General features: G+C 47.5%; 1 protein-coding gene across 10 annotated transcripts in view; it reads left to right on the top strand.

Annotated features, from left to right (window-relative positions):
• SPTAN1 (spectrin alpha, non-erythrocytic 1) overlaps positions 1-21,607 on the top strand; it is an 80,410-nt gene that overhangs the window by 49,806 nt on the left and 8,997 nt on the right. For 6 of the 10 annotated variants that reach the window (XM_055270839.2, XM_055270835.2, XM_055270838.2 and 3 more), the window contains 19 exons: positions 958-1,005; positions 1,740-1,831; positions 2,444-2,588; positions 2,702-2,883; positions 4,972-5,071; positions 5,220-5,417; positions 5,498-5,644; positions 6,246-6,349; positions 6,494-6,656; positions 7,023-7,037; positions 10,069-10,200; positions 10,463-10,600; positions 11,743-11,847; positions 14,005-14,213; positions 16,038-16,158; positions 16,385-16,506; positions 17,255-17,387; positions 19,522-19,620; positions 21,325-21,484. In XM_055270839.2, coding sequence (XP_055126814.1) covers positions 958-1,005; positions 1,740-1,831; positions 2,444-2,588; positions 2,702-2,883; positions 4,972-5,071; positions 5,220-5,417; positions 5,498-5,644; positions 6,246-6,349; positions 6,494-6,656; positions 7,023-7,037; positions 10,069-10,200; positions 10,463-10,600; positions 11,743-11,847; positions 14,005-14,213; positions 16,038-16,158; positions 16,385-16,506; positions 17,255-17,387; positions 19,522-19,620; positions 21,325-21,484 — 2,413 coding nt within the window. The remainder of the gene's footprint in view (positions 1-957; positions 1,006-1,739; positions 1,832-2,443; positions 2,589-2,701; positions 2,884-4,971; positions 5,072-5,219; positions 5,418-5,497; positions 5,645-6,245; positions 6,350-6,493; positions 6,657-7,022; positions 7,038-10,068; positions 10,201-10,462; positions 10,601-11,742; positions 11,848-14,004; positions 14,214-16,037; positions 16,159-16,384; positions 16,507-17,254; positions 17,388-19,521; positions 19,621-21,324; positions 21,485-21,607) is intronic. The other 4 variants (XM_055270840.2, XM_063635752.1, XM_055270837.2 and 1 more) reach the window with 1 other exon arrangement.

Here is a 21,607-nt window from a genome sequence, read left to right as displayed (position 1 = left end):
TTAACCAGAATGGGCCATCCCTGACCAAGAATACAGGGGAGAAGGTGTGTTGTTTTGTTTTGTTTTGTTTTGTTTTGTTTTGTTTTGAGATGGAGTATTGCCCTGTCACCCAGGCTGGAGTGCAGTGGCGCAATCTCAGCTCACTGCAACCTCTGCCTCCCAGGTTCAAGTGATTCTCCTGCCTCAGCCTCCCCAAGTAGCTGGAATTACAGGCTCACACCACTGTGCCCAGCTAATTTTTGTATAGTGGAGATGGGGTTTCACCATGTTGGTCAGGCTGGTCTCAAACTCCTGACCTCAGGTGATCCACCCACCTTGGCCTCCCGAAGTGCTGGGATTACAGGCGTGAGCCACCATGCCTAGCCCTAAGGGATTTCAGATTTTTAGAGGTATCTATGTTGTTGAAAGCTACGTTGTTGAAATGCACATTGTTGAAAGCTAATTCACTGCTTTATTTTTTCCCTCTGGTAAAGCCATTGCCCTTCAACGGGGATACTGTTAAAAAGAACAGCAACCCAGTAACTATAATTGAAGGTGAAAGTGATTATTAGCGCTCCTGGCCGTTAAACAGTCTCAGCTGCCAGCGTTTGTTAAATTTAGGGTTTTTTTTTTCCTGGAATGTTCTCCTGTAGTATAGACAAGAAAATGACACTAATCATTAGTCTTTTAGGTATTTTTCTGTCCAACTAGCTGCTAGAATTGTGGTTTTTACCATTCTCTTTTCACTCTTCATCAGATAAAATTAATTACTCAGCTGAGTCTAATTGTGCACTTTGGGTATTTTCATGACCTTCTGGTAGTTGACACTTCTACTGATGTCTCTGTTAAGAATGTTGCCAGTATCCCTTTAAGGTAATTTGGGTTGATCACAGCGACCTCGTCAATGACACTTGCAGCTCAGATCTCTAACTGCCAGACACTTGATTAGTTTTGCCTTCTGCTTTCCTCCCTACCTAGTCTGCTCGTCTGATGGTTCACACCGTGGCCACCTTTAATTCCATCAAGGTAAGAAGCAGTGACCAGCTCCTCTGATCTCCCCTGGTTTTCTCTACTATCTTCCTTCCCTGTCTACAGCAGAGCTCTTGTTCTTGTCAACCGGGTGACCTGTGACATATCTCAACTCTGCTGGGTCCAAGCATGTCCTAAGTAAACATCAGCACGCTCGTGGCCGCTGGGTAGCGTGGTGGCTTTCCTGGTCAAGAGCCCACCGGTTCTCAACAGTGGAGCCAGCCTTCCCTCTGATTTCCAGTAGGGCAGGGAGCTGGAAGGAGCACAGTCTCAGGAATGCAGTGAGCGGCTTCCTTGCCGCCTGCAGTGTGAGGTCCTGTGGCATGCCGGCTCTTCCCAGGCCTGCTCTGGCTGAGAGTCTGCTGATTGGGTGTTGGGAGGCAGCAGACTCGCTGGGATTTCTCCACGCAGCTGTGACTTAGGAAGCAGTTGCTACCTGCCAGGCCCCAGGCTAGGAGGTGAGAGTAAGGCAAAGTCAGCTGTGTCTCTCCTGCTGCCTCAGAGGGGATACCTAGGTCAGGTGTTTGTGGGTGCTAAAGCTGTCAAGCACAGCTAGTTTTGGTTGGCTCTTACTGGAATATTGTATACTAATTTATTCAGCGAGGAAGGTTGGAAACAGGAAATTATATGTGCCCTAGCATCTCCTTCAAGCAAAGTCATTTTCCCAAAGTCTGACTGGAGGCATGACAGGAGAGGGAGTGCAGTGGAGCTGATGTTTTGCTGTCCTGCAGGAGCTGAATGAGCGCTGGCGGTCCCTACAGCAGCTGGCCGAGGAACGGAGCCAGCTCTTGGGCAGCGCCCATGAAGTACAGAGGTTCCACAGGTGAGGGGTCAGCCCTGGGCTGGGAGAGGGAGAAACAGGTGACTGCTGGTTTCCTGACAGCCCCCAAGCTTGCTGACTGAGATCCTAGAGCAATGGCTGGCTCTTGCTGATGTTTATATCTGACACAGGGTGGATGCTCAGTAAATCCTGCTAAGTGAATTCTTTTGCTTTTTAGAGTTATTGGTGGTAGCCACAGACAAATATACAAATGTCAGCTAAATAAATTTTTTTAGGCTGGGCGTGGGATTACATGCCTGTAATCCCAGCACTTTGGGAGGCCAAGGCAGGCAGATCACCTCAGGTCAGGAGTTCGAGACCAGCCTGGCCAACATGGGGGAAACCCACCTCTACTAAAAATAAAAAAATTAGCTGGGCGTGGTGGCGGGCACTGTAACCCTAGCCACTTGGGAGGTTGAGGCAGGAGAATCGCTTGAACCCGGTGGGGGCAGAGCTTGCAGTGAACCGAGATTGTGCATTGTGCTCCAGCCTGGGTGACAAGAACGAAACTCCGTCTCAGTAAATAAATAAATAAATAAAATTTTTTTAGTGTCTGTCCTGTAATCAAGGCAGTTGTACTCGGCATTTCTTAACCTGAATGTGTCTCGCCTTTAGAGATGCTGATGAAACCAAAGAATGGATTGAAGAGAAGAATCAAGCTCTAAACACAGACAATTATGGACATGATCTCGCCAGTGTCCAGGCCCTGCAACGCAAGCATGAGGGCTTCGAGAGGGACCTTGCGGCTCTTGGTGACAAGGTGAGAGGACCCAAAGTCATCTTCTGGCATTTTTGTCCCAGAAAGAGCAGAGTCTTCTGTTCTGCAGAGCACACCCCCTTACTACAAGCTCATTCACCACTTTCTTCCCATAGGTAAACTCCCTTGGTGAAACAGCAGAGCGCCTGATCCAGTCCCATCCCGAGTCAGCAGAAGACCTGCAGGAAAAGTGCACAGAGTTAAACCAGGCCTGGAGCAGCCTGGGGAAACGTGCAGATCAGCGCAAGGCAAAGTTGGGTGACTCCCACGACCTGCAGCGCTTCCTTAGCGATTTCCGGTACGGAGCCATGTTCACTCAGACTTCTGGAACATAGAGCCTTCGTTGTAGGGGTCATTTTTATTGTGAAAGTAGTACATGTTCAGTGGGGTACAGTGGCTCACACCTGTAATCCAAGCACTTTGGGAAGCCGAGGCAAGCGGATCGCTTGAACTCAGGAGCCGGAGACCAGCCTGGGCTACATGGGGAAACTCTTATCTCTATTATAAAATTTTAATTTAAAAATTAAAAACGGCCGGGCGCAGTGGCTCACGCCTGTAATCCCAGCGCTTTGGGAGGCCGAGGCGGGTGGATCACCTGAGGTCAAGAGTTCAAGACCAGCCTGGCCAACATGGCAAAACCCCTTCTCTACTAAAAGTACAAAAATTAGCTGGGTGTGAGGGCAGGCACCTATAATCACAGCTATTCAGGAGGCTGAGGCAGGAGAATTGCTTGAAGCTGGGAGGTGGAGGTTGCAGTGAGCCGAGATCGTGCCACTGCACTCCAGCCCAGGCAACAAGAGTGAAACTCCATCTCAAAAAAAAAAAAAAAAAAAATTAAAAACAGAAAAAAGTAGTACATAATCAGTGTAAAATAGTCAAACTACTGAATGCCAGATTGTTAAAAATAAGTCTCCGCAGCCGGGCACGGTGGCTCACGCCTGTAATCCCAGCACTCTGGGGAGCCAAGGCAGGTGGATCACGAGGTCAGGAGTTCAAGACCAGCCTGGCCAATATGGTGAAACCCCATCTCTACTAAAAATACAAACATCAGCCAGGCGTGGTGGCACACACCTGTAATTCCAGCTACTTGGGAGGCTGAGGCAGGAGAATCACTCGAACCCAGGAGGCAGAGGTTGCAGTGAGCCGAGATTGCACCACTGCACTCCAGCCTGGGCGATGGAGCAAGACTCTGCCTCAAAAAAAAAAAAAAAAAAAAAAAAGTCCCTACTTTCCTATGCAAGTACGGGCATACCCTGTCTCATCCCCTTGCCATATGACATTATATTTTTCCCTAGACATATATATATATATTTTTTTTTTTGAGACGGAGTTTCGCAACCTCCACCTCCTGGGTTCAAGCGATTCTCCTGCCTCAGCCTCCCGAGTAGCTGGGATCACAGGCATGCACCACCAAGCCTGGCTAATTTTGTATTTTTTTTAGTAGAGACGGGGTTTCTCCATGTTGGTCATGCTGGAGTCTCGAACTCCTGACCTCAGGTGATCCACCCACCTCGGCCTCCCACAGTGCTGGGATTACAGGCATGAGCCACTGCGCTGGTCTTCTTTTTCTTCTTTTTATTGAGGTAAGGGCCACATAACATACAATTAACTACTTTAAAATGTGCAATCCAGTGACATTAAATGTATTCACAGTGTTGTGCAGCCACCCCTCTCTAGTTTTGGAACATTTTCATTGCCCTAGAATAACATCCCTTAGCTAATCACCCCCTCTTCTCTCTTCCCCACCCACTAGGAATCCTTTATCTGCTTTCTATGTCTATGGATTTACCTCTTCTGGACATGTCATATAAAAGGAGTCATACCATATCTGACCTTACACACTCAGTTTTGTGCCCTTGTGGTTGTACAGCTGTGAGAAACTGGATCAAATGCATGCCCAGGCCTAGGGCTTCAAGGGTTAATCCTAAAGAAAGGCTTTTTCTTTTTTTTATTTTTTTTTAGAGACAGGGTTGCACCACATTGCCCAAGCTGGTCTTGAATTCCTGAACTCAAGCAATCCTCCTGCCACAGCCTCCCAAAGTGCTGGGATTACAGGCGTGAGCCACCACGCCTGGCCAACAAAGGCTTTTTCATTTGAAGCTATCAAAGACTTAATTGTAGCTAGAACTTGTTATTCTGGAGGGTGAAAAGATCTTAATTATAAACTTACTGACTTTTCCTCTGAGAAATTTGGACTTTTAAAAAAATAACAAGAAGAACAAGAAGTTTTTAAACACTTTGCCCAAAGACCTAGCCTCATTCAGTAGATTAGATTAACCCAAGATAACTTTCTGAGGCAAGAATTATGTCGTTCTCTGTTTTCCTGGGCAGAAGATCTCCTTACCAGATAATATAATAGCTATTTTTCTGGGGTTCTGGTTTCCAGGGACCTCATGTCTTGGATCAATGGAATACGGGGGTTGGTGTCCTCAGATGAGCTAGCCAAGGATGTCACCGGAGCTGAGGCGTTGCTGGAGCGCCACCAGGTGGGTGGACCTGCCTGCTGAGTAGCAAAGACGTGGCTGCTCTGCAGGGCCCTAGAGGCCTCATTCGCACCCTTTGTGGTGAGTCGGTGGTTGACGTCAGAGTGGGCATCTGCTGCCAGTTACCTAATCCCTTCCCTCCTTTTGGCAGGAACACCGGACAGAAATCGATGCCAGGGCTGGCACTTTCCAGGCATTTGAGCAGTTTGGACAGCAGCTGTTGGCTCATGGACACTATGCCAGCCCTGAGATCAAGCAGAAACTTGATATTCTTGACCAGGAGCGTGCAGACCTGGAGAAGGCCTGGGTTCAGCGCAGGATGATGCTGGATCAGTGCCTTGAACTGCAGGTATGTGTGCTCCTGGTTTCTGACCAAGTGTTTCCTTGCTGAAGGGCCTCATTTTCTCACCTGCCTGTTGCCCTCTTTAGCTGTTCCATCGGGACTGTGAGCAAGCTGAGAACTGGATGGCTGCCCGGGAGGCCTTCTTGAATACCGAAGACAAAGGAGACTCACTGGACAGCGTAGAGGCTCTGATCAAAAAACATGAAGACTTTGACAAAGCAATTAACGTCCAGGTGAGGCCTCTGGACCACGGAGTTGGAGTCTGGATTTTTCCTGATTGACATCTCTTTCTTGGCTTATATAGTCACTGTTATATCTCCAAGGAATACCTACGTCATCTAAGAAAAATATGTACATAAATAATCTTTAAAACTTTATAGATTCTGGTATTTCTGAGATTTTAATAATGGGGGTGCCACAGGAAAAAAAATATTTTATTATCAAAGGGAGGAAAAACAAAAGTGTGGGTAGGTAAGGGAATAATGAACAAACAACAAGGAAGATGTAAAACTCTTTGATTTATAAGTCACTTTGCTGTAAATCTGACAACATTTTCCTATTATCAAGCTTAATTTTGTTCTGTTCTGATATCCTAACACCTGCCCCACCTGAGTGACCTGGAGACTTCTTGAGTTAAACTCTACTCTGGTAATGAATGAAATCAAGCTTTCTTTTGGCGTTTTACACTCTTGCTTCTAAAGTGTCAGTGTATTCTGATCCTGCCACCAGCTAGTTCTCAGTCACCCAAAATAACTATCCTTTTCTCAAGATCGGCAGTCCAGGCAGGGCCCAGCTGCAGGCCCACCTTGACCTCACGCCTTTGTTTCCTGACAGGAAGAGAAGATTGCTGCTCTTCAGGCCTTTGCCGACCAGCTCATTGCTGCCGGCCATTATGCCAAGGGAGACATTTCTAGCCGGCGCAATGAGGTCTTGGACAGGTGGGTGTCCTGTGGCACTGACATAGTCACCAGCCCTGAGAGGATGCATCCCCTCATATGAAGGCCCAGGCCTGTTCTATCTCCCCACTTCCTTCTCCGCAGTAAGATACGTTCATGTTGGAGCTCATGGTTTCACTCTTTCAGGTGGCGACGTCTGAAAGCCCAGATGATTGAGAAAAGGTCAAAGCTAGGAGAATCTCAAACCCTCCAACAGTTCAGCCGGGATGTGGATGAGATTGAGGCTTGGATCAGTGAAAAACTGCAAACAGCGAGTGATGAGTCATACAAGGATCCGACCAACATCCAGGTAAGCTGAAGTGACTGGGTGTTGGTCTTGATGGAGCCTTATGTTATTGAGTAGATTTTGTTAAATAAAGCATTTATAAAACAATCTCCTTGCACCCATGAGAAGTCAGTGAAAAATATTTTAGTAAGCCAAGCCAGTGGGAAAGCCCTACTCAAGTTTCAGAGCCATTTAAAAGTTGCCTTCCTCATTTGTCTCCATTAAAACTATTTCTGCTATAATAAAAGTCTATAGAATCCCCCTTCTATTACTGTTCCCAAATGCTGAGCTTCCCGGGGGAAGTATGACAAAATGAGTTTCTATTTAATAGCTGATATGTGTGTCCACATCAGTGTACTGAACTCTTGTTCTTTTAATCTATTTTTGTAGCTTTCCAAGCTGCTGGTAAGTTTTTAATTTTTTTAAGAGTTGTAGTTAAATGAGCTCCAGTATCTGTGTTCCTCTGCATAGATTATTGTTATTATTGTGGTCACACGGTCTGCTGGTGTCTCTTCATCCATCCTTTTCATTTCTAATCATCCATTACACTCCATTCAAGTGTCCCTGTGGGATGTGGCTTTCTCTGTTGTAATTAGCCTGCAACGCCTTACTCCCCCTTCTCTCCCCCAGTTTATCACTTAGGCAAATTCTGTACAGTGTTTGATTTGCGGGGCAGTAGTTGACCATTTCCTTTCAAGGAGTGCTTCCTTTTGAAGATGGAACATCAGCTTCAGCTTTTTCTGTGTAGACATTGGCTCAGAGTTGCTATGAGCTCATGGGGTTCGGTGGCCCAGGCGGAGGAGGCCAGTCTGGTGTGAGGGTTTTAATGCATATGCACTCTGGCATCCAGAGGTGCCAGTCAGGAGAAGAACAGCTAGAGAACTGTAGAGAGACGGATGATCTATTAATACCTCCAAATCTTCAAGGAACACAAATGAGAAGTTAAGATAAAAGCAGACATCACTCAACAGGTAGTGAAAGGAGACTTCAGTCAACATGTAGCTCAAAGTTGTTTAAGCGGGTGGAAGAAATGAAGATAGAGAAGAGAGTAAATGGGATTTGAACCAAAGGGTGACCAGAACAAGGAACAGAAGAAGAGGGGAATGGGACTTTTGTCAGGATATCTGAGTGTTTGAGACCCTTTTTGTTCTTTTGGGATCAGGCAGTGGGAGAACGTAACAAGGACATTTAATGTTAGTGCTGAATTGAGCCAGATGGCTCCATCATTTGACAGTTGCTGCCTCTTAAATGAAACATTTGATGCAGAATTCCCCAACACTACTGCCTTTTAGTTTTTTTTTTTTTCCCCCAAAATAACACTCTCCCCTGAGACCCTGCATTTCTCACCCAGCCAATTGTTTTTCCCAGAATTGTGGCACAGCTGCTATGTCCTTGCAATTGTCTCTTGTAGCATTTCAGTACCTTCTGTTTCTTTATGGATTCATAAAAACCATATCAGGCGCCCAGGATCAGGAGCCCATCCTTCTCCTAGCCATTTCGTTTCCCAGTAAAATAAATTCCTTCCTGCAGTCAAGCCTGGGTTCTGACAGTATCCCAGTGTTTTGATTAATGACAGCTACCTAAAGATAAATCAGGCCGGGCGCGGTGGCTCACGCTTGTAATCCCAGCACTTTGGGAGGCCGAGGCGGGCGGATCACGAGGTCAGGAGATCGAGACCACGGTGAAACCCCATCTCTACTAAAAATACAAAAAAATTAGCCGGGCGTGGTGGCAGGCGCCTGTAGTCCCAGCTACTCGGAGAGGCTGAGGCAGGAGAATGGCGTGAACCCGGGAGGCAGAGCTTGCAGTGAGCCGAGATTACGCTACTGCACTCCAGCCTGGGCGACAGAGCGAGACTCCGTCTCAAAAAAAAAAAAAAAAAAAAAGATAAATCAACAAAGCCAATGTCTGTAGTAGCTGTAGATTTCTCCTCTGTCAACAGAGGGATAAGACTGACCATCAAATATTATTTTGCTCATTATTATAATTTATGTTATGAATTTTGCTTAATGGTGATTTCTGCTTTAGATGATGAAATGTCCATATGTATTTCATTCATTAGAGCCTATCTCCAATAAGGAGAAAGCCATGGATGGAAATTGATGTACAAGCAGATTCAAAACTGAAGTTGGCCGTTGCCATCTTCTGGAAAGTGTTAGAAAGTGTATAATTCTAGGGCTTCACTCCTAAATAGCTAGCATAGCTACTGCAAGAATTGATTTTTTGGCCGGGCTTGGTGGCTCATGCTTGTAATCCCTTTGGGAGGCCAATGCGGCTCAATTGCTTGAGCTCAGGAGTTCAAGACCAGCCTGGGCAACATGGCGAAACCCCATCTCTACAAAAAATGGAAAAATTAGCTGGGTGTGATGTCATGCACCCATGGTCCCAGCTATTTGGGAGGCTGAGGTAGGAGGATTGCTTGAGCCAAAGAGGTTGAGGCTGCAGTGAGCTGAGATTATGCCACTGCACTCCAGCCTGGGCAACTGAGCAAGACCCTGTCTCAAAAAAAAAGGACTTCCAATTCATCTACTCCTGAGCTAGTACATTTCCTTTCTCCTTTGCTAACTCCCCAAGAGATGAACCCTAAAATACTTCATACAAACTCCAATTGCCTTCTGTTAAAAACGTTGGCATTTACCCCAGTTCTTTTTTTTTTTTTTTTTTTTTTTTTTTTTTTTTTTTTTTTTTTTTTTTTGAGACGGAGTCTCGCTCTGTCGCCCAGGCTGGAGTGCAGTGGCGCAATCTCGGCTCACTGCAAGCTCCGCCTCCCGGGTTCACGCCATTCTCCTGCCTCAGCCTCTCCGAGTAGCTGAGACTACAGGCGCCCGCCACCACGCCCGGCTAATTTTTTTTTTTGTATTTTTAGTAGAGACGGGGTTTCACCGTGGTCTCGATCTCCTGACCTCGTGATCCGCCCGCCTCGGCCTCCCAAAGTGCTGGGATTACAAGCGTGAGCCACCGCGCCCGGCAGGTCGTTAGTCTTTTTTTTTTTTTTTTTTTTTTTTTTTTTTTTTTTTTTTTTTTTTGAGACGGAGTCTTTCTCTGTCCCCTAGGCTGGAGTGCGGTGGCGCGATCTCGGCTCACCGCAACCTCCACCTCCTGGGTTCACGCCATTCTCCTGCCTCAGCCTCCCGAGTAGCTGGGACCACAGGCGCCCGCCAGCACGCCCGGCTAATTTTTTTTTTTTTTTTTTTTTGTATTTTTTTAGTAGAGACGGGGTTTCACCGTGTTAGCCAGGATGGTCTCGATCTCCTGACCTCGTGATCCACCCGCCTCGGCCTCCCAAAGTGCTGGGATTACAGGCTTGAGCCACCGCGCCCGGCCTGCCCCAGTTCTTTATGTTTGCTGCCACTCCCTCCCTCTGAGAACCCCTTCCCCCTGAAAAGACATAACCTAGCAGGAACTGGTTTGGAAAAAATTTTTTTGGTATTTTTAGAGCAAGCACCAGAAGCACCAGGCTTTTGAAGCAGAGCTGCATGCCAATGCTGACCGGATCCGTGGGGTTATCGACATGGGCAACTCCCTCATTGAACGTGGAGCCTGTGCCGGCAGTGAGGATGCTGTCAAGGTATGGCCCACCAGCTCCCGGTGCCCTGGCAAGAACATGAGCAACGTCACTGTCAACCTGATAAAATAACTTGGACATACAGTCTTAAGACACTAAATGGATTAGAAGACTTTAGGCTGAATTACAGATGGGGAATGCTAGTGAGAATGGCTTCTATGAGTGTTTTCCATTCTCTTCTCTTAGAAGTTCTCAAATTGAGCTTTAGGAGAGGGACGATTCTTCATAGATTTCATCTTCTTTTTGGCTCCCTTCTGTTCCCTAGGCCCGCCTGGCTGCCTTAGCTGACCAGTGGCAGTTCTTGGTGCAAAAGTCAGCTGAAAAGAGCCAGAAACTGAAAGAAGCCAACAAGCAGCAGAACTTCAACACAGGGATCAAGGACTTTGACTTCTGGCTGTCTGAGGTAACACTGAGTGGTTTCTCTTCCCACCAGTGGGAGATTTCTAGTCATTTGGCACAGTGGGTCCATCAGTGCCCAAAACCATGAAAAGGCAGGGCTCACCAGACACCCCTTTTGACAGAAACCTTTATTACATATGAGTTGCATGCTGTAAGGGATTTATGAGCAAAGGGAGTGAATGTTTAGAGAAGAGAGCTGACTTGTAGTGGCACTTGGACTACAGATCACTCATGTCCATAGGGAAGGCAAATAGGAAGAGATTATGGGTAGTTATATGGCATGCAGCTCTAACAAGCCTATGGCAGGTTAGAAACCAAGATAGTAGCATCTAAGAAGCCAGAGTCAGTCATGTATTCTCCATGGAGAATGTTTGGAAAGCACAGACTATAAAAACATAGAGGTTTTGGCCAGGCACAGTGGCTCACGCCTGTAATCCCAGCACTTTGGGAGGCCGAGGCAGGCGGATCACTTGAGGTCAGGAGTTCAAGACCAGCCTGACCAACATAGTGAAATCCTGTCTCTACTAAAAATACAAAAATTAGCCGGGCATGGTGGCATGCTCCTGTAATCCCAGCTACTCAGGAGGCTGAGCAGGAGAATCGATCGCTTGAACCTGGGAGGTGGATGTTGCAGTGAGCTGGGATCACACCATTGCACTCCAGCCTGGGCAACAGAGCAAGACTTCATCCCAAAAAAAAAAAAAAATTTTTTTTAATAATTGCATTAAGTTTATCAGAGAGCCATGCCATAATATAACCATTCCCATATTGGGCATTCAGGTGTTCCCAGCCTTTTGGTGTATATATTTTGCTGTAGTGAATATCTTTGAATATTAATCTTTGCCCACACTGCTGATTCTTTCCTAGGGGGGTTTCCTTGAACTAGGATTGCTGTGCATTTTGCCTTTAGCTGTAGTATTTACTATGAATAGACTCTGGAGTCTAGGTTTGACTGACCGAGTGGAGAGAGTGTCTCAGGCCGGGCAGGCTGATCAAGGTGACTAGGAATCACAGTAACACATTGTGATAGAGAAGTATTCAACTGTCCAAGCAAGGCCCTGGAATAGCCACTGGGCAACCTGAATTTTCCAGAATGCTGAGTATACACCACAGAGTAGCCGTTCCTTTTTGTGTTTTAACTGCCAGGTGGAGGCCCTGCTGGCATCCGAAGATTATGGCAAAGACCTGGCTTCTGTGAACAACCTGCTGAAAAAGCATCAACTACTGGAAGCAGATATATCTGCCCATGAGGTAAGCAAAGGGAAGCAGGCCAGACCCGAGTGCCTGGGACACAGCTCTGCCTGACTCCTAAGGAAAACTAGCGTGTTTGAGAAAAGAGAGTGACTTCTTTCACTTAAAGCAGCCATTCTCAAAGGTTGTGGCCTCAGGATCATGATACACTTGACAGTTATTGAGGGCTCTTGAGAGATTTTTATTATGTAGGTTTTATCAACATTCACCATTATTAAAAATTAAGTCAATTTTAAGGCCAGGTGCAGTGGCTTACGGCTGTAATCCCAGCACTTTGGGAGGTCCAGACATGCAGATCACCTGAGGTCAGGAGTTCGAGACCACCCTGGCCAACGTGGTGAAACCTTCGTCTCTACCAAAAATACAAAAATTAGCCGGGCGTGGTGGCGGCTGCCTGTAATCCCAGGTACTCGGGAGGCTGAGGTAGGAGAATCACTTGAGCCCGGGAGGTGGAGGTTGCAGTAAGCCAAGATCGCGCCACAGCACTCCAGCCTAGGCAACAGAGCAAGACTCCATCTCAAAAAAAAAAAAATGCTGAATTCAGGTTGTGGTGTTTTGTATTGGATGAAAATTCAGTTTTACACAGGTAGGTAGATAGAAAAGGGAGGAATATTTTGATTCGGATAAGTGTGAATAATTTTCTTTGATACTATACCAAAGTCATAGTTTCTTAAAGCTTAGCTGTGGTTAGGCACAGTGGCTCACACCTGTAATCCCAGCACTTTGGGAGGCCGAGGCAGGCAGATCATGTGAGCCCAGGAGTTCAAGACCAGCCTGGGCAACATGATGAGACTCTGTCTGTACAAAAAAATACAAAAATCAGGCTAGGCACGGTGAGTCATGCCTGTAATCCTAGCACTTTGGGAGGCCGAGGCGGGTGGATCGCCTGAGCTCAGGAGTTCGAGACCAGCTTGGGTAACACAGTGAAACCCTGTTTCTACTGAAATACAAAAAATTAGCAGGGCATGGCAGCGTGTGCCTATAAATCCCAGCTACTTGGGAGGCAGAGGCAGGAGAATTGCTTGAGCCCGGGAGGCAGTGGTTGCAGTGAGCCGAGACTGTGTAACTGTACTCCAGCCTGGGCGACAGAGTGAAACTACGTCTCAGAAAAAAAAAAAAAACACACACACAAAAATTAGCCGGACGTTGGGGCACGCACCTATAGTCCCAGTTACTTGGAGGCTGAGGCAGGAGGTTCACTTGAGCCCAGTCAGGAGGTGGAGGCTGCAGTGAGTCATGATCACACCACCGCACTCCTGGATGACAGCAAGAAAAAAAAAGTTGTCTCAAAAAAAAAAGTTGTTGGGGGGTTAGTTGCAAAATGGCCCCTGAAACCTTGTCAGTAAACTTTTTATACTGGATTATATTAAAACCCACTGGTCCATCTTGGGCTTTGAGTGTAGCTCTTACCTGTGCATGATTTTGTAACATCATGGCATGGCTCATTTGGTAAATATTGCTTCACTGAGTTATGCCTGTTCTATATGTTGACACATGTGATTATATGGTATCAAAACATTGCAGTTAATACCACCACCAATTTCATTAGAAAAATCTTCACATATTAGGAAGCCCTCAGGCTCCTGGTGGTGGGTGTAAGTTTTCTAAAATTCTAACTTTCTCATAAAAGTTTGAATTTTATCATGAGTAACAAACTGTCAGTATTCTTTGAAGTGACAGGCTCACTTTATTCTGGACCGAGTATCTGTGAGATACCAAGTCTGAATGACTATAGTTTGTCTGGTGGTTGTTCTTTCAAGTACAAAAGAATGGCTACTCGGTAAAATTAACTTTCACTGCCTTTTTAAGGACATTCTTAAGTGAAACAGCATTTTTTTTTTCACTGTGAGTGGGTGGCAGTGAAGAATCCACTTCTGCTAGTAGTTTGCCACCGCCTTGATTTGAGCTAAAGCACCAGCATGTCCCCCCCTTCTCCATTGCTTTTGTACTATCAGTGCAAATGTCCACACGGTAAAAAATAATAATGTCTTATAATGTTATGAAAATAGTTTGAGTTCATAGAATGCCAGAGGTTCACATAACATACTTTGAGAATATCAACACTCCACATCTCTGTAAGGAATTCCTGAGTTCTTATGTTCAAGCAGATAGTTGTGGGAGACCCAGTTTCTGACCCTCTTATGTCCCCTGCCCCAGGATCGCCTGAAGGACCTGAACAGCCAGGCAGACAGCCTGATGACCAGCAGTGCCTTTGACACCTCCCAAGTAAAGGACAAGAGGGACACCATCAATGGGCGCTTCCAGAAGATCAAGAGCATGGCGGCCTCCCGGAGAGCCAGGCTGAATGAATCCCATCGCCTGCACCAGTTCTTCCGGGACATGGATGACGAGGAGTCCTGGATCAAGTATGTCTTCTCAGCCCTCTAGAAGGCCCCTTACGCCTATAATAGTGGGCAGCAGGAACCACAGGCTGACTGTTGAGGCAGGAGGTTTCCATCTCCTGGCTGTTGTGGTGAGGCTGGAAACCCTGCTGGACTAGGATCCCAGCCTGGGCACACAGTCCTGGGATGCCTCAGTGTCTTCTGCTTTCCGGGTTTACAGTGGTGATGATTGGTGGTGGTGGTGATCCATGCTGGTTACATAGGCCCTGTCTAGACCCTGCCTTTTAGATTCCTGTGAAAGTTAGTGAGTTTGTGTCTGAGCTTCTGGAGAAGATCACTTCTCCAAGGAAGGAGTGGTTTTTTTCTTATTCTCTATCTGCCCCCGAAAATGTCAGTCTACTGATTCCAGTTGATGTGGCATGTAAACAAACATTTTTTTTTTTTTTCTGAGATGGAGTCTCGCTCTGTCACCAGCTAGAGTGCCACCATGCCTGGCTAATTTTTGTATTTTTAGTAGAAGACAGGGTTTCACCATGTTGGCCAGGCTAGTCTCGAACTGACCTCACCTGACCTCAAGTGATCCACCCACCTGGGCCTCCCAAAGTGCTGTGATCACAGGCATGAGCCACTGCTCCTGGTCAGAAGGCTTTAAGGAAGTAAGGAATTAAGAGAGAGGATTTTGTTCTTAAAAGACATTTGCGGCCGGGTGCAGTGGCTCACACCTGTGATCACGGCACTTTGGGAGGCCGAGGCGGGCAGATCACTTGAGGTCAGGAATTCAAGACCAGCCTGGCCAACATGGTGAAACCCCGTCTCTACTAAATATATAAAAATTAGCCAGGTCTGGTGGTAGGTGCCTGTGGTCCCAGCTACTTGTGGGGCTGAGGCAGGGTAATCACTTTAACCAGGGAGGTGGAGGTTGCAATGAGCCAAGATTGCACCACTGTACTCCAGAGCAAGACTCCGTCTCAAAAAAGTAAAAAATAAAAATACAAAAATTAGCTGCGCATGGTGGCGCATGCCTGTAATCCCAGCTACTCCGGAGGCTGAGACAGGAGAATGATTTGAACCCGGGAAGTGGAGGTTTCAGTGAGCCGAGATCGTGCCACTGCACTCCATCCTGGGCGACAGAGCAAGACTTTGTCTCAAAAAATATATATATTACTTATATAGCTGGGCGTGGTGGCTCACGCCTATAATCCCAACACTTTGGGAGGTGGGCAGATCGCTTGAATCCAAGAGTTTGAGACCAGCCTGGGCAACATGGTGAAAACTCATCTCTACCAAAAATAGAAAAAACTAGCCAGGCATAGTGGCGCACACCTGTTGTCCCAGCTACTCCGGAGGCTGAGGTGGGAGGATCACTTGAACCGGAGTGGCGGAGGTTGCAGTGAGCAGAGATCATGCCATTGTACTTTAGGCTGGGCAACAGAATGAGACTCTGTCTCAAAAAAAAAAAAAAAAAAATGTGTGTATATATGTATATATATAAATATCTTCATATATTTACAGACATATATTGATACATATTTAGTATACATGATTGAGATATATTGATATAATTTGATAGGGCTCCTCAGGGCAGCACTAGTGATGCCTCCCATCCTCCAGTGCATCCCCAACCCTCTAGAATCTGGACACACAGCAGGGCTCATAGATGCATAGATGGACAGAGGTTCTTGGTCACTACTCATTTGGGAAATAGAGGCTTTTGTTTTTCAGAAAACTGGCAAGGATTTTCCCAGAAAGATTAGTAGATGTCTGTGAGGTCCACAGTTGACCTGATGTCCCCACTTGAAAGCAGGGAGGTGCAGAGACCAACTGTGCTGTTCCCCATCTCTCATTCAGGGAGAAGAAGCTGCTGGTGGGCTCTGAGGACTACGGCCGGGACCTAACCGGTGTGCAGAACCTGAGGAAGAAGCACAAGCGGCTGGAGGCAGAACTGGCCGCGCATGAGCCGGCTATTCAGGTAAGGAGGCTGCCTTCTGGCCAAGAGGGCAGAGGTGTTTGAGTGGGCCCCAGGGGACAGACAAACCCCTTGCGCTTATTTCACTGAGGTTCCTAAAGTGTTCATGACCCTTCAGTCCAAACCTGGAGAAGTCCCTAACTTGATGTTGAGGCCTTTTCCTGGGAGCTTCGAGACAGAGGCACCAGCAGAGCTACCTGCTGTTAACCTCATCGTCCTTGCCTGTCAGGGTGTCCTGGACACTGGCAAGAAGCTGTCCGATGATAACACCATCGGGAAAGAGGAGATCCAGCAGCGGCTGGCGCAGTTTGTGGAGCACTGGAAAGAGCTGAAGCAGCTGGCAGCTGCCCGGTGAGTAGTCAGAGGCAGGAGCTCCCGGGAGCAAGTGGAAGCCAGCACCCAAGGGCAGACTCTGAGCTGTGGGGTCCACTGGGCCCTCCTACCGTCGTCTCCTGGACCTTTGGCCTCACATGTGCCATAGTCGGTTTGCTCCAGAGCCACCTCCTACAGGCCATGCTGAGGTGGTCTCATTCTGTTAATCTGGACCCACTGTATGAGTCCAGAATCATACAAGTTTCTGTATTAGTCCAGAATCACACATGAATCACATGATTCTCCAGAAATCAAGACATGAGAGTCTGGAATCACAGAGTGTGGGTGATTCATGATGTTCCGTGGACGGCCTGACTGACTGTGAGGGCCTACCTTTTTTGTGAATGTTTTTGTTTTTGAGACGGGGTCTCGCTGTGTCGCCCAGGCTGGAGTGCAGTGGCGCAATCTCGGCTCACTGTAGGCTCCACCTCCCAGGTTCACGCCATTCTCCTGCCTCAGCTTCCCGAGTAGCTGGGACTACAGGCACCCGCCACCAAGCCCAGCTAATTTTTTGTATTTTTAGTAGAGACGGGGTTTCACCGTGTTAGCCAGGATGGTCTCGAGCTCCTGACCTCGTGATCTGCCCGCCTTGGCCTCCCAAAGTGCTGGGATTACAGGCGTGAGCCACCATGTCCAGCTTTTGTGACTGTTTTTAAGCATATGTTAACTATCACAATCAAAGCTGGAGGAGATTATGGCTGATTTTCTTCCTGTCTCCTGTAATTAGGGGTCAGCGGCTGGAAGAGTCCTTGGAATATCAGCAGTTTGTAGCCAATGTGGAAGAGGAGGAAGCCTGGATCAATGAGAAAATGACCCTGGTGGCCAGTGAAGATTATGGCGACACTCTTGCCGCCATCCAGGTGAGACAGAAACCAAAGGTGTCACCTGCTTTCTCTCTTGGCAACTGCCTGCTGGTCATCATTTCCCTGTTGGTTTGTTAGAGGGCCCTGCTTTTACTAGGAGAGCACACAGGGCCAGCAGCCAAGGCCTCAGTAGTTGGTTTTAGCCCTCAAGATCTCACACTAGGGGACATCGCCCTTCAGTAGACAAAATTGGTATGGCTTTGTCAGTCTCAGTTCATGGGCCCTGTCATTCGCCAGGCAGCGCTGTGGGCTTGGGTCTTCCTATCAGTTTCCTGGGGCTGCCATAAATACGTACCACAAACGGAGTACCACAGACAGAGTGGCACAAACGGAGTGGCTGAGGACAACAGAGATTTATTGCTTCTCAGTTCTGGAGGCCAGAAGTCTGAAATCAAGATGCAGGCAGGACCATGTTCTGCAGACCTGTAGGGGAGGATCCTTCCTTGCCTCTTCCAGTTTTTGCTGGCACCAGGCGCCCTTAGCATGTGGCAGCATCACTCCAGTCTCTGCCTGTTTTCACGTGGCCATCTTCCCTCTGAGTCTGTCTTCACTTGGCATCACTCTGTGTGTCTATTCACATTTCTGTGTTCTGTTATAGGGACGTCAAGTGTATTGGATTAGGGTCCACCCTAATGACCTCATCTTACTTTGCAGAGTACGTTTGCAAAAATATTGTTTCCACATTCATGGGTACCAGAAGTTAGGACTTCACCGTCTCTTGAGGGGGACACAGTTCAGCCCATCACATACTCCCTAAATTGGTTAACTGTTGCTACATAACAACCTGCCTAAATGTAGTGGTTGAAAGCAGCACCCATTTCTTATTTCCCATGAATCTGTGGATCAGCGGCATCTGTAGCTGTCACTGGAGGTCCCTCATGCTCCTGCATTCAGGCAGAGTGTGGCTGGGCTGAGAGATCCATCACACACTGGCAGCTGAGCCTGATTGTCATCCAGCCTGGACATCTCTGTTCCCTTCCACATGGCCTGTTGTCCTCCAGCTGGCTAGACCAGCCTCCTTCAGCAGCATTCAGACAGGCAAAGGCAGGAGCTGCAAGGTGTCTGCGGCCTCACACATCATCCTCACTGCCTTCTGGCCAGAGCAAGTCCCAAGGCAGCCCAGAGGCATAGATGGATAGATTCCCCTCTGGAAAGGAAATGCTGCAAAGTATCATGGTCAGATATAACTAAATTCCTGCCCCCAGATGTGGAAGCAGGAGTGTGCACTCTCAGGAATCGAGTTAGCTTTGAGCCACCTTCCTCACCGTGGGAAGCATCCTCTGCTGGTCAGGGTGATTCAGGTAGAATTTAGATGGTCAGTCATTTCCCGTCCTCTGCATAGTTGAGTTCCCTGGAAGCAACCAAAAAGGCATTGTCTGCAGTGCTTAAATTGTACTAAGGAAAAGACCTGGGGCCAGGCGTGGTGGCTCACGCCTGTAATCCCAGCACTTTGGGAGGCCAAGGCAGGCAGATCACCTGAGGTCAGGAGTCCGAGACCAACCTGGCCAACATGGTGAAACCCCGTCTGTATTAAAAACTACAAAAATTAGCTGGGTGTGGTGGTGCACGCCTGTAATCCCAGCTACTTGGGAGGCTGAGGCAGGAGAATCGCGTGAACCTGGGAGGCAGAGGTTGCAGTGAGCCGAGATCACGCCGCTGCACTCCAGCCTGGGCGATAGAGCGAGACTCCGTCTCAAAAAAAAAAAAAAAAAAAAAGACATGACTTGGAAGGCCTTTTCTGAGATGTGTTCAAGTTAAACCTTAAAAATGTGTCGTTTTTGTTTGGGTGTGTATCTTCAGCTTGCTTTGTGTCATTCTTGTGGTCCTCTTGGGGGAGAAACCATAAGTCACTGTTGATGGATGACAAAGGGTTTGACCCTTCCCAAAGGTCCAAAGACTATCCCTGCTGAAGCCTGTCCCACCACCTCTGTTTACTCTCACTGCCTCCTGTTTTCCTTCCTTTTATGATTCTCTGTTTATTAATGTTCCTCTTTATTATCCTCTTCCCCAGCTAGACTGTAATGTGTGCATGGACAGGGACCATAGCAGTTTTGTCACTCTCTGTCCCCCGGGCCTAGCCCACAACACATAGCAGGCTCTCAATAGTGGGCCTTGGCCGCCTCTACTCCAGGGCTTACTGAAGAAACATGAAGCTTTTGAGACAGACTTCACTGTCCACAAGGATCGCGTGAATGACGTCTGCACCAATGGACAAGACCTCATTAAGAAGGTGAGTCGAGCCCATTGGTAAGACCTCTGTCGCCCACTGGGACACCCACGTGTTGGTACCACAGAGGTCTCCCAAGGTTCACTTCCTGGGATGTTCACCAAACCAAGGTCTGTGTGGAAACCAGTAGCAATTCCATTCCTGTGTTTCATGACAAGTTGGATATTTCCCCCTTTTTGAAGCCAGTAAAGTTATTCTGCAGTGCTTATTTTTTCTGCATTAAGCAACAGAGGCACTGGCACTCCCAAATGCTGCTCTTAGTTTATTTCTCAAGCAATACAATCTCTTTATAGGGACAGTAGAAAATGCAAATAAGCAAAACATAAAATAAAAATTACCCATAAAGCCCCACCCAGACACTACACATTAGATCTTTGTGTCTGACCTGCCAGATCTTTTCTCTCCACAGGTTTAGAGCTACCAACTAAATCAAACAGCCGCAGAGATTCCCATTTAATAGGATCATATCACTCCATAAATTATCAAAAACCTAGAGGCTGTACAGGGCATTTTAGAAATGAATCTACTTCATTCGCAGCCCTTTTGGGAGAAAACAAAATAAAGGGGCTTGGTGCTTTCTCAGCAGCAGCGAAGCCACGTCCCTCCCACACAGAAGCTCTAGACTGAAGGCAGTACGTCCATGGGTCGGGAATTCACCAGCAATCACTCACATGCAGTGACGCACCTGGAGTGCCTCAGGACAGGTTTTAACAGCTATGGTTTCCTGTCACACATACATCATGAGTAAGATTTCTCATCACAGAGGTCGCACTCAGCAGTCATGGCCTTGAGACTAGGGTTTGATCCATAGGCGGCAACAATGTAGCTAAAATCCACTTCATTGGAGAGCTTTTCTTCCTTGCTCTGATCTGCAAATAAACTAGCATGAAACTAATTTCAGATACAGCCATGTATAGATGTAGATGCGGCTCCTGCACACTTAACCCCCTCAACACACACCCAGACAACATTCCCTGTTCTTCAAGCCAGGAGATCACTGGTGTGAGTGTCCTTCAGCCTTCTGGCAATGAACCAGCTGCTTTTTTTTTTTAGAAGAGACAGCGTTTCACCATATTAGCCAAGCTGGTCTTGAACCACTGGCCTCAAGTGCTCTGCCCACCTCAGCCTCCCAGAGTGCTAGGATTATAGGCTTAGCCACTGCGCCTGGCCCATATTTCTTTAGAATTAATTCCTTGGAATGGCTGGGCACTGTGGCTCACACCTGTAATCCCAGCACTTTGGGAGGCCGAGGTGGGCAGATCACCTGAGGTCAGGAGTTTGAGACCAGCCTGACCAACATGGTGAAACCCCATCTCTACTAAAAATAATTAGCTGGGCATGGTGGTGTTCGCCTGTAGTCCCAGCTACTCGGGAGGCTGAGGCAGGAGAATCTCTTGAACCCGGTAGGCGGAGGTTGCAGTGAGCCGAGAACATGCCACTGCACTCCAGCCTAGGCGACAGAGTGAGACTGTGTCTCAAAAAAAAAAAAAAAGAATTCCTAAAAGTAGAATTGTCAGTATGGTATATTTGTCTGACGGCTTTGACCGTGTTGCTCTTACGAAAGCCTTACCTATCATTGTTTACCCAGCAGTGGACAAGGGAGCAAGTGGCCCATTTTATAGAAGTTTAGAGCCTTTCCAGGGAGGGCATAGTCAGGTAACCACAGCAGGTGAGGCTGACCAGTGTGTGCCTCTCTCCATGGCCTAGAACAATCACCATGAGGAGAACATCTCTTCAAAGATGAAGGGCCTGAACGGGAAAGTGTCAGACCTGGAGAAAGCTGCAGCCCAGAGGAAGGCGAAGCTGGATGAGAACTCGGCCTTCCTTCAGTTCAACTGGAAGGCGGACGTGGTGGAGTCCTGGATCGGTGAGCACTGTCAGCAAGGCCCAGAAGAGCCTTCCCAGAGCTGCCTTGTGTCTCCTTCCGTGTCATTGGTTTTCTTCTGCAGAGAAGAAACTGATCAATTGTGGGCATGGCAGAGAACCTACT

Source organism: Symphalangus syndactylus, chromosome 3 (assembly GCF_028878055.3).
Source record: "Symphalangus syndactylus isolate Jambi chromosome 3, NHGRI_mSymSyn1-v2.1_pri, whole genome shotgun sequence".
NCBI lineage: Eukaryota > Metazoa > Chordata > Mammalia > Primates > Hylobatidae > Symphalangus > Symphalangus syndactylus.
Note: the sequence above shows the minus strand (reverse complement) of the source record. Positions and strands in the feature narration are given on the sequence as shown.